The sequence below is a fragment of the Ammospiza caudacuta genome, chromosome 17, assembly GCF_027887145.1.
Source record: "Ammospiza caudacuta isolate bAmmCau1 chromosome 17, bAmmCau1.pri, whole genome shotgun sequence".
NCBI lineage: Eukaryota > Metazoa > Chordata > Aves > Passeriformes > Passerellidae > Ammospiza > Ammospiza caudacuta.
This window is the reverse complement of record NC_080609.1, coordinates 10,509,138-10,522,035: the sequence shown is the minus strand read 5'-3', so window position 1 is coordinate 10,522,035 and position 12,898 is coordinate 10,509,138. Positions and strand designations below refer to the sequence as shown.

The window sequence follows — 12,898 nt, the reverse complement described above, 5'->3', positions numbered from 1 at the left end:
TCATCCAGTCCCTGGCAAACAGAAAACTTTCACATTCAAGAACGAAAAAAATGAAAAAACCCCGAAATGTTTTCACCATTTCATAAAGTGTTTATTGAGGATGGTAACACAGGATAAATCATGCAACAGCTCAGTAAAAAAAGGGAATCATTTAAAGGATGAAGAATGGTAACTGGTGCTGCTGATTCTGAAAAGTTTATAAAAAAAATATTAATTGTCCAAAAGTGACATCGAAAACCACTTGAAGCTGAACATGGAAGTTGCTTATAAAGCATTCATTAATAAGAAAATGTAGATATTGTTTAAAATGATCACCCACAGATTTCTGTAATCAACAACTTACATGTCTCCCTTTCCCACAGCTGTAATGGTGGAGCAGGGCTGGACATCCAAGATATTTAACCTCCTCTTCCTGAACAAACAGTCACAAACACTTCCCATTAATTAACACAATCTCATCTCTTACCCCTCACAACCTGGGCTGCCAAGTGCTTTCATTTTTGGGATTACCTTCCCAGACATCATGGCAGAACAGAAAGAGCCCATCCTTGCGGCCTCAAGTGATTTCCTCATTGCCCTCTTGCCATCAGTCTGTTTTAGAAGGGGAACAACTTCAAAATGTGACTGTTCCCCTTCTAGCACCAGCATTTATTTTTGAATAAGGAACTCCATGTCAGCAGATGGCACAAAGACTGGGCACCAGCACATCACATCAAACATCGGTGGCTTCAGATTTAAAGTTGACATATATTTGCCTTTTGGAAAAAAATAAATATAGTGGAATGAAAACTGAATCAAAGGGAAAGAACAGATGACTACCATCCATCAAGGATGCACATATTTGTGCACTGAAAAAAACAAAAGAAAAAAAATCAGTCATTTCAAAGAAAATCTTGAAAATTAAAAAAAACGTTTGCACTTGTTCCTGGTCATAAACAATCTCACAAAAATCTCACTTTTGGAACTATTCCAATTGAAACCATACACTGAATTTATTAATACAGTATAAGTTTCTTTATGTAAAAAATCTTTATACATAGTAATAAAAAAGATAAAGGCAAGATGCATCAAACAGAAATCTGCTGGTTGTTTTTCCTCCGTTCTTACAGAGCCGCTGATGACTACCTGCACTATAAAGAGCTGTGTTTCTGACTTTCTGTCTCAAGCATCTTCACCTTTGCTTGTGATAAGGATTGTTCTGTCCAAGCATCCAACAGGACAGATGCTGGTGATGTTTTGGCACTTACGCTGGCAAACTGAGCTTCTTTCCCTTGAGAACTGCAAGGAGGAGTGGGAAAGAAAACAGTCAGCAAAACAAAGTTGTGATGCAGGAGAAGCACACACTGCTAAAATGTCCCAGGGACCAAAACCTTCCACGCCAAACCTTCCACTGCAGACAGCTCTCCTAGGCTGCCTCTCTTCAATACACACTGGTAAAACTAGAATTAACAATTCTAACCTTGCCCTCTTGTGGCAACCTGGAGTTCCCCCTTTTCATCCTCAATGGACATACTAACTCCCCACCACAGCCTCTTAAGAATTATGACTAAAATAACACAGCTTTGTGGTTACATAATGGAAACTTTCAACTCTTGGTGGTATTTAAACCACTGAGAAAGGTATCTGTAAGCACAGGATCTGTATGTAACAGTGTGCATGGTCAGGGGAAGCAGGAGGATCATGCTTATCCATGGAAGGCAACAGCAATATATATTTAGCCATACTTAAGTTTTTCCAAAAGTTCATTAGATCGTTTGTATATTTATATTCTACCCACACCCCAAAAAAATCCTCAGAAATGCCTCACACTAGCAGAAAGTGTACTCAATAAATTAAGGCTACTTCAGAACTAATTTGCAAACAGAATTAATGAGCTCATAATGCTGATGTAGCAGACCCCATGAACCTGTTAACTGTGCTACATTCCACAACCTGAAGCTGGAAGTTCTGTATTCCTTACCTTTTGTAACATACAAATAGAAGAAGTCACAGTACAGAACGGTCTGGACCACACCAGCAACAACAGCGATGAGGTCAAAAAATCCCTCAAAGTAGTAGCGCCAAATCCAGTTGACTAAGTACAAGGCACGGTACAGACCCAGGAAGAAAAGATAGTGAGTAGTGATGGTCTCTGCTTCCCCAGTTTTGCTGATCATAAAAAGTTGAGGGAGAATAGCAACCGATTCAAGATAGATGGAGAAGGTCCACAGTATCTGAAAGGAGAAAACCACAGGTAAATCACTGATAACAGCAGGACAGAAAATATTTGACTTGGCTCGACTTTTCACTCTCTAACAATGTTATGGATGGATGAATACCTATTCATACAAGTCCAGTATTTTGGCAAATTTTCCCTGGTACAGGAAAAACTAAGTGAAAGCTTCATAATCAGCTAGAGGATGGGAGGAGGGAACTCTCCTGGCAGACAGCAGACTCTCCAATCCAAACCAGCTCTCTGCTGAGCTGCCACACACAGGTTTACTTGTGAGTCAATTTGTGTGCATCCAGTTCACATTATCACGAACTGCAGCTTACAGATTCCATGCTGAGAAAGCTGCAGGGAAGATGAAGTCCCTTCCCCTGCTTAATGTTCTTCCCTTTTTTATCTATTTGTTTAAAGAACGAGTTAACACAGAACAAAATTTAAAATATGTCTCCAAGTGTTGCAATTCAAATTCCCTTACTCTGTAATAAATTCATTTAACCCCAATATAAAAATGCAGCTCAGTCCATGGAAAACAAGCATGTAAAATTACTCTCTATTTTGTAGGAAAAAATTACCTGCTTGAACTCTCTGTAATGACATTTAAAATATAATTTTTCTGCAATTAAACACATAGCTGCATTTTAAATATAATGCAGTTCTTTTTTATAGTCTAGATCATTTGCAATTCTATAGAATTTAAGTAGTAGTATAATTCCTTTTGTTTTCACCAGGTGGCACCAACTATTCACAAACTGCATTCCTGGGGATTTCTTTAACAAACAGAACAAAAGGAATCCTGAATTAATACAGCCATCATAGTGTACTGGGAAAAACAGAGTCTTCTGCTTAATAAAATAATCTATGCTGATAACAGTGCTGCTCTCCTGAGGTGCCTTAAATTTGCACAGATATCTGCACCACACAGATTCACTGAGGAAAGGATTAGCCTGAACCTACTAAACAGAGACACCCTACAACCATTCACTTGTCAGGCCAAAAATGCTCATCCTCACATTCTAAATATCATCTCCTGCCCACAATCAACTCACCTCCAGTGGAGAGAAGTCATGATTGACAAGGAAAGAGAGCCCACCAACAGGAACTATCAGGAACTCCACTCGGAAGGTGTCGTGGTTCCCATCATAGGTGGCCTTGAACTTCATGTAGATCAGGTACACGGTGGCGTACGAGCAAGCGATGTAGATAAGCTGAGGGCAAGGACAGAAAGAACCCCAAAACAATCCACACAGGTTCCAGGATTAAATCACATTCCCTGAATAGGCACTGAGTAAGAGTGGTCTTTTTTTGATTCTTTGCATTGTTTATGCGGTTTTGCAGGCTGTTTGTGGTGTTTAACTTTTGTCAGCAGAGTTATAAATCAAAATGAGCCATTCTGGGCCCTGCTGGTTTTGCTGCTTTAAAGGCATCACATGGCCATGGCTGAAGTGATTGCCCAAAGGTGAAGACCCTTTCCAGAACTAAGGAAGCGACTGGAGAAGGAACACATGTTCTGCAACTGCACTGCCCCAAACATTTAGGTTAAAATGTGCAGGTGCATACACACAATAATAATGGAAGATTATAATAATTCAAAAAACTCAGCATGGTGTGGCTGATGTGGCAATAAATAAATATTCAATAATCCCCATTGAGACAACCATTTAACATATCACAAGTTAGCTGATTTGCTTTGGACCTTTGAACATCTCTAAAATCTGAAGAGTGGCAACTGGACACTGTTCTTCACCAACCAAGAGGCCCCAAAACCTATGAGACTGAGAGCAGCAAGGAACCAGAATTCAATCTGAGCTGATGCCTAACCATTTTGAAGGGTTATGGCACAGTAGACTTTATATCTATTCCCTGTGGAATAAGCAAAAAGCTTCATTTTACAGGTGAGAATACAGAACTAGAGAGACTCTAAAACTTTCTAAAGGTCAATCTGCCATCATCAGGACAGAGCTCATTGTCCTGGAGTCAACACAGTACAGCAGACTAGACAAATATTTTAGCTTCTGCCACTTTCAGCACAAAGACTGAATGTTCCAAACCATTTATTACATTAAAAAAGGATTCTTTGCAACACAGAAGTAACAGATTAAAAATCCCACTGTTTGCAGATGCTATTAATCACTAAATGCTCTGCTCACAGACAAAATCCTACAAATACTGTATTAAGGAGCTCAGAATCCAAAGGCTCTGCTACATGAGCAGCCCAGCTGAGTGGAGATAAAGAACCACAGGACAGGATCCAGGGAACCTTCACTATGGGTGTAAACAAATCACAGCAGGTATGGTCACAGAAGACACTGAGAAAGTGTGAATGAATCCAAATTTCTTACATTACAAACTTCATCTCAAGAATCTCAACTCTCGACTTCTCAGCTAAACTTCTCTCAAGTTCTCAATAACTGTGTAACATTATATCCTCCTACACATAAATAAATATAACACAAAATTGTGTTGGGACACTCAAGCAGCTTCATCTTGACACTACAATAATGGGCTGAAAAGACAATTATATCCATCAGTTTCTAAGCAGTAACATTTGAAACTGAAATAGAGGTTACCATTTTGAAAGTTAATATTTCCACATTCCTTCCTTTTCTGGTTGGGAGGGCTGCAGAACAAAGATGTGCTCATGGCCCTGAATCACACCCAATAAATAAATAAATGGCAAAAAACCCCTACCTTCTCCTTTAGTGCACCTATGGTAACTTCCAATCAGAAATTACATATGGAAAAATTTTCTGTTTCAAGAATATTTTATTTAATCCACAGCTCTTCATCTATACTGTTAATATTAAAACTTAAGCATCCACATTTCACTTGTTGAGTGAAATGTGTGAGTTTAAGACACATTATTTTATAGTATTAGTTCCCTAATTTATCCATCCATTTTGTGTTATTGATTATTTTAGTCCTTCCTCTTGGCAAAGTTATACTACCCTCTAAATTAAAGCTGAAAAGCATCTAGAAAAATCCAAAAATAAAGGAATTGGATTAAAAAAAAGAAACATACTGCTCTTTCCCAGATCACTGCTTTATTTTCTTGTACTCAGCACCAGAAATTGCAGGAATGAGCAAGTAAAAAATTCAAATTTAGGCTCACTGGCATTCAGTGGGCAAGTGACAGGGGTATAACTCACAGAAGCTACATTCCTTACAGCTTACTCATGTCAACTTTTCATCAGCCTCTGACCAGACAGTAGCTGCAATTCTGGCAGTGCACTCTGAATACTAATTTACCTTGTAGTGAATAAAAGGAGATTTACTTGAGCTTTAATGTCTCAAATGAGAAATACAGTTTATTTGAACCGTTTTTTCCAAAAGCTTGTACTTTCAATAACCAAAATGTCATTTGTTCTAAATGTCACAGTCCTGATATAAACAGTTTTTTAAAAATTGCATGTAGAGTGCAGAAAAGAAGGAGGATTTTGAGTCCATCTTCCACATTCTTTATCCAAAACCCATTGAGAGCTTTGGTGCAGTGGGCCATTAAAAATGGCTTTTACTAATGGCATTATGCACTCTGCATGCAACCTCACTAGCTTTTCTAACTCTTCAGCATACTCTACCTTCATAGATGTGTTATACAATGAAATGAATGAAGTGAAGAGGTCCAGGTAACGGGTAGTGAAGACCAGTGCAAACAGAAGCTGGCTTTTCCCAGAAATACCTAAAGTGATAAAGGAAATAATTAATCATTCAGAAAGTGATGAGGTGCTTTGAAACATTTCATGACAAGGATGAGAAAGGATTTATCCTTTATTTTTAAGCAAGTTGATCACAAAATTAGGACAAAATCCAAGTCGCCAAGCTGTACAAACAGAATTCTAAGCCCATATAGCTCAGTAGTGTGAACAGAAGTTACCCTGTACTGGAAGAGGTGCTGGCACTACACAAGGTTTAGAAGTTACTCACAGCAGGTAGAGTCATCTCCAAAAATATCACCTGCAAGCTATCTGTTCTGTATTATCACTGGGCAAGGCTGCATTAGCTTTCAGTTCTCAGGGTGCTGTCACATGCCTCAGCACAATCTTTAGATGCTGAATAGCTGGAAAAGTACAAGGGCAATACAGAACAGACCCAGTGACAAGCAGAAGGTAAGATGGCACCAATAATGGGATTTTAGAGGAATACGTAGATTTTAAAACATAAGGCAATTCAATTCACAGACTCAATTGGCCACATGGTGAGAAAAACATCAAACAATCAAACCCACATGTTATTAGGTACTAAAACAAAATTTTAAAAAGGAAGTGAGATTAAATGTCAGACATCTACACTGCATCTTCAAAGCAACTTTTGATTCTAGGTCAAAGCCCCAATGTCAAAATGTTTGTTTGTACTTAACTTCAGGCACTAGAGCACAGTTAGAAGCATAAAAGCTTTGCACAGTCAGTCACTAAAAGCTTCTGAAAGCTGAGGTGCAGCATTGCTCCATAATACTGATGTGGTGGTGTGTCACAGCAGGGGGACAAAACAACCTACTCTGTGCCTCTGTCTTGTTATTCCAATTATTCTTGTTTTCAGTCATCCAGGGCGAAAATAATTGAATCTGTTCAGCTAAGCATGCAAGTCTTCTTCAAAAAACAAGAGGGAAAAATACTCTGTAGGAGAGGCTGAAAATCCTTGTCCCTTTATACAGAGATATTTCTAGAAAGGCTTTTAGGAGAAGGCAATCTGCTATGGCTATTGAAGTCCTTTCTCACTCCAGCTTAAGGAACATGGAATAAACTGCTCCAGGTGAAGGAATTTAACCTATGAAGTACAAGAATGGCTGAAACAATTAGAAAGGGGTTTACAGATTTCATATGTGAAATGTCTGCAAGGTGAGCCTGACTGGCCACCTACAGAACAGCCCAAGTACAGTGCAGGGAACATAAACCATCCCAAAACCTGCAGGCTGTAGAGCTGTAAAACACAAGCTGCAAGTATCACACACAAAACACACCACCTCTCCAAAAAAAAAACCAAAACAAAAATAAAACCACCCCCCCCCCCCCCCCCAAACAAACTACCTCCAAAAGTTAAGGAAAAAAAATACATTTGACATTTCTTGAACTACAACCACATTGCAGACAGCTGCAGCAGCGCTCTGGGCTCATCCCAGGTGTGCCTGTGGGCATCACAACTTGCCAATAAAACCTCCCAGCAAGCAAAGCTGTCCTCAGGTCAGAACCCACAGGACAAAGAAATCCACCTGGACAAATTACAGAACAGAGTGATACTACACTATATAATTAGCCAAAATTATTTAGGATGCTATTGACTTTGAGCAAATAACTGGGAACAGAAAAAAAAAAAAAAAAACAAAACAAAAAACCAACCAGCATATAAGAGACAATTATTATTGATAATAGCTATAAATTTGGATCTGGATATACTGTCATAAATACATATAATATACTTGACAAATTCTTATAAGCCATTGCCAATCTTATCTCCTCAACCCCAAAGCTGTAATTTTTATTGAGGCTTTCAATACTCTCACTGATTTTTGAATCTTTAGAATAGTTGTGAAATTCTGAAACCCACCCTAGAGCCAAGATTAAACTAATTTTCAAGTAAAGTAGGCTAGACTAGACTAGGCAAGGTTTAAATTGTAAACCAAAGGCCTATGAAGGGATGGGAGAAACATCTAAACAACAAACAGAAACAGGGCAAGGGGACAGGTAAACACAACAGCTGTACCACTTTGTGCATTTTGAGACTTTAGGAAATGTATCAGTGCATGTGTCACAGCACTGACCCCAGCTCACCGCTGGCACCTGCAATGCACTGAGGCTACAATGATGCTATTCTCATCCTTCTCCCTTTCCTTTTCCTCCCACACACGTTACTTAGTTCCTGAACTAAATAAAAAATGGTTTTATTTCTTCTTCCAAAGCTTTGGGCTCAAATTTGGAAGAACCAAACCTCTCCGTTTTGTTTCATGCTCACACATAGAAAAACTCCTTCAAGTTCTGCAATCCAGCTTGGCTGAAAGCCATAGCATGAAACTTTAATTCAGGTGATTTTCAGAGCCAGGCAGGAGGGCAGAGCTGAAATTGTAGTACTTTCTTATCAACTTCATTTTGCTGAGGTGAGTCAGGTAAGGAATAACAGGCAGGAGCAGAGGCACTGAGCTGGGCAGTGTGTACAGCACCTACCAACTATGAACTGCACATCACAGCCATAAAACCTACCAACAAAAATTACTCTAAGGAAGGTCAGCCAATACTTTGCCACGGAAACTTCACAGACTTTTAAAAATAAAGTAGTTCAGCTCTGTACCAAGTGCACATCACCCACAGAAACACAACTCCTTTGGTTCTGCTAATAGGTACCAGCATTGACTCCTGTGCTTCCAATTTAAAAATCCAACCTAATTTTAAAGACAAATTTTCTAACTGAGAAAGAGAATACTTTCCTTCAAAGAGAGAGAGAAAAAATTCAAAGCTACCTACAGCAGCAGTTTTTGTGAAAATACAGACAAATTAGCAGCAGCCTATGGCAAAGTACTGTCAGAAGTCTTCATCTTAGCATATTATCTGGTACACAATAGACACATAAAATTGAGATACAGCTACATTACCTAGCAAAACTACTACACATTTACTATCTATACTACTTTTTTGGAGTATACAGCTTATAATTGGACAGCACTGCAACTGCAGGTCACCTTTAACACTTGATAAACGGCACAGAGAAAGGCAAATCAATTTTCAGGCAGTAATTTGCACAGCAAACAACCTAATTTGACTTGAAATGGGTTAGAAAATACAGTCTGAACAGGACAATGTTTGAAAGCACAGGATTCCTCAAGTCTCATGAATTTCCTAATTATGACATGATGTCAATAATGGAGTTACCTATTACATTCTCCATGGCTCTTCCTAATGATTTTTGAACTGTTATTTTGAGTGGCAAACATTCTTCCAAATTCTAAATTTGGAAACACAACCAGACATGCAAAAAATTGTTTCCTGGGCAGCTCTAAAATTCTGAAGTCAAGATGTGATTTGCTTTCCCCTTTTTATCTTTTCAACCTATTGACTAAATAGGAAAAAAAATAAGTTTCTCAAACACAGAAAAGACAGACTGGTTCAAAGTGCAGATGAGCCTAGCCTTACCCATCTTCTTCAATTAGAGGAGTCACTTCTTAAGAAAGAAAATGGGGACTACAAGTCTTCAAAAAGCAGCAGTTTGCAGCAGAGGTGCACAGGCTGTCTCCCTCATTTCCAGCTGCTTTTACAGGGCTCTCCTGGAACAAAGGGCTCAGACACACACAGATGCAACCAGAAGAGAGGAGTCGGCACCATGTGGTTTGCCAGCTCTCCATGGATCACAGCCTGCAGTTCAGCCAGAAGCCAGAAACCCTCCTTTATTTTCAAAGCCTGCTCCAAAAGTGCCTGGTTAAAGTAGCAGCTGGTTTGCCTGTGTTTCCTTAGTCACCAATAACCACGAGGTATAAGTTTATTTAATTTATTAATGGTTCAAATAACCATACAATGTAAAGAAATGGCAGAAAGCCCTCTAATAAGTGGCTCTCTGTAGCTGCTTAGCATTAATTGGTAACTACTTAGGGGTTATTGTCATGCATGACTTTACAAACATATGCAAATGCATATTTACATCAGTTTCATCAACAGAAACCTCAACTGACACCAATGAACCTCTAGGAGGAACAGAATAAGAGCCCCAAAAATAAAACTCTTTGCTCGTGGTCCTTTGAGGTATTTATGTTCTTCTCATTCTAGACAAACTTGCTAGGCCTCAGACACCAATCTCACAGCAGCAACACAAACCTGGATTTACTCCTGAGGACTACTCAGGCAGAACTAGAAGACACCAAAGAAGCAACCCTGACAAACACATTTCTGCTTTCTTTTTTTTTTTTTTTTCTTTTTTCCCCTCAGGAAAATGAATTAAGCAAATATTTTTACTGAAAGAGCTCATGCATGTGTGCTTGTGTCCAAGGACACTGGCTAATTTGGGAAAGGGGAGAGCTGTATCCTCTATGTGATACAGGCCCGTTCACTTTTCTGTCCTGGAGAAAGCTGTACCAATGATTGGTGTGAGGCTGCTTTCTTATCAATAAACCCCTACTAGGAGAGATTCTCAATCAAAATTGGCTTAAGGAAAGCAACATCAGACCACTCTTTAAGCAGAAAGATGGGACCAGGTCACATCGTACTATGCTGTGTAAATAACCTCACATCCAAAGGTCACTCAAGAATCTCTTGGCTCAAACCCTATCTGAATTTCAGCCTTGCAACAGAATTTCACATTTTCTTTCTTCAGTCATTAAATGACATTCAGCTTTTAGATCATTAACCCTCCTGCTGTTCGTAATCTCGACTGCATTTCTCCAACACAGGACAAAGCTCTGCTCAAGAGCTGGAGGAGGCAAGGCCCTGTCCTGCCAGACCCAGGCAGGATTCCTGTGATGCACTAGAGCCTGAGCCAGGTAAGTTCAGCAGGAAGGTGCTCCTGTGCTCCGTGACCTCAGGAACAATAGTTCTGCAATATCGCTGCATGTGGGCCGTGGGGTCACTTGCTTGACCTCTTTTGTAAAGTCAAGAACAGCTTTTACTTTAAGTCTGTTTAAAGCCAAAGCTATTAGTTTACTTTTTAAAAAACAAAACTATTCATTTACTCTTTTTTTTTTGTGCTGCCAAGTGATTAGCTGGTGATTTGACATGACAACACACAGAACCTGTACTTCCTCCTACCTGTAGTGTAAATCTCTTTCATTTCCCCAAAATGAATTATTTCAAGTTACAACTTAAACTAATTCTTCATGCTTTTAACTGAAAACTTTACAGATACATCTGTTCAACAGTGCTAACCCGGTATTTGAATAGTGTCATCAAAACGTGGCAAACTGATTTCAAGAACAACCGCCCTCACTAAAGAAGGAGAAGCTCACTGGAGAGAAGGCAAAGCCAAGCTCACAGTCAAACTCCCGTGCACAACAAAACCCATCCACGTAACACACACCGCAAGGAAATGCCCATTTTGAATGACAACAGCTCCCAGCTTTCCGAAAGAAATCAGCTACGCTGCAGTTATGGGAACTGCCTGCAATTCCCTGCAACCACCACACCGTACAGCGAAGGGGAGAGCGAAGCACGGCCCAAGGAATTGGAGCACGCCCGTTGCGGACGGGGGGAAGCGGCAGCGGGGGGCGGCGGAGCGGGGCTCGCCCGGGTCCCGGCGCGGCTCCCGCTGCCACGTCACACACACAGCCCGCGGCTCCCGCCGGGAATCTCCTCCTGGCGCTTCCCGCTGCGGGCCGACAGCGAGCCCGCCACCGGCCCCAACAGCGGCACCAAGCACGGCTCAATGCCTGCACAAAAGCCAAGGAGAGGGGGAGCGTGAGGCCGCCGCGGAGGGAAGGGGAGAGCGGGGAAACTTCAGAGGCTGCGAACCGCGAGTCAGCGGCGGCCGGCGCTGCACCAAACCGCGGACACCGGCCGCCCGGGGCCGGGCGCGGCCAGGGCAAGCGAGGGAAGGGATGGAGGGACGGAGGGATGAAGGCAGGGCGGCTGCTCGCCCCGCGGGGAACGAGGCGCTCCCCTCCGCCTGCCCTCCAAACCGGCCTCCCCATTCATTCGCCTGCCGCCGGGCAGTTACGTAAGGAAGGAGCGACCCTCCCGGACACAGCAGGAGCGCCGGGGCACAGGGATTAAAGTACAAATAATGGCAACCACAACACCTTACAGGGAAATGCAGCTGCCACCGGCGCACCCCCACCCCGGAGCGGGGATGCGCCTCCTCCTTCCCCCTCTCCCGGCCGCTCACCCGCTCCGCCAGCGCTGCATTTGGAGGGGGCCGAGTCGCGGGGAGGTCAGAAGGAGGGCAGAGCCCCCTCCCCTGCGCGAACGGGAGCGACCGTCGCTTTTCACCTGCCCGGGCCGTGTTCTGCCCACCCGCCCCGGGGCCCTCGGGGGCGCCCCAGCGGGGTCAATGCCCTCCCCGCCTTTCCCCGCTTCACCGGGGCCGCCTCCCGAGCCAGTGAGACAGGCGGGTCCCCCCCGCCGCCCCGGCTCGCTGGGCTCTCCCCGGGGCGCGGCCCTTCGGGGGCGATCGCAGCAGCCCGCGGGGAGTTCGGGGCTACGCCGCCCGGCCCCGGCGGGGCTCCCGCGGGCTCTGCGGCCCGGAGCCACCCGGCCGGTCCCGCCCCGCGGCCTCCGCACGCACCCGCGCAGGAGCGGCTCTTCCAGATCTTGAGCAGCAGGATGATGATGGCCGCCAGGTGGGACAGGTCCCCGGTGAGGCGGAAGATGTTCATGGCGGCGGCAGAGGCGGCGGCGCAGCCGGAGCCGGGGAGCGAAGATGGCGCAAGCTCAGCGGGCACCGAGCGACGTGGCCCGGGGACGTGGCCAGGCAGCCCCGCGCCGGTGCACGCCGGGAAGCGGGGGGAGCGCCCGCCCCGCCCCGCGCCGCCCTCACGGCGGGGCCGCCCCGGCAGCCGCGGGCCGGGCCAGCGGAGGGGAGCGGCCGCGGGACACAGCCCTTGGGGCGGCCGAGAAGCTGATCTGTAAATATATACAATAGCGAATATAATATATATTATAGTACATATATATTTTATTATGTTTTGGAGGCCAACAGTGTGAAAATCTACATCAGCCACTAGAGAGAGTCCAGCGGAGGCCATAAAGGTGATGAGTGTCTCTCTTAGGAGGGACTGCGAGGGCT

General features: G+C 43.3%; 1 protein-coding gene across 1 annotated transcript; it reads right to left on the bottom strand.

Annotated features, from left to right (window-relative positions):
• Positions 1–79: 79 nt before the first annotated feature.
• KDELR2 (KDEL endoplasmic reticulum protein retention receptor 2) lies at positions 80–12,578 on the bottom strand. Its single transcript, XM_058815779.1, has 5 exons — positions 12,398–12,578; positions 5,785–5,885; positions 3,256–3,414; positions 1,961–2,213; positions 80–1,278 (listed from the first exon to the last, which is right to left on the bottom strand). Exons 1-5 carry the CDS (start codon positions 12,486–12,488, stop codon positions 1,244–1,246), a joined length of 639 nt encoding a protein of 212 aa, XP_058671762.1. The 5' UTR covers positions 12,489–12,578; the 3' UTR covers positions 80–1,243.
• Positions 12,579–12,898: the final 320 nt, after the last annotated feature.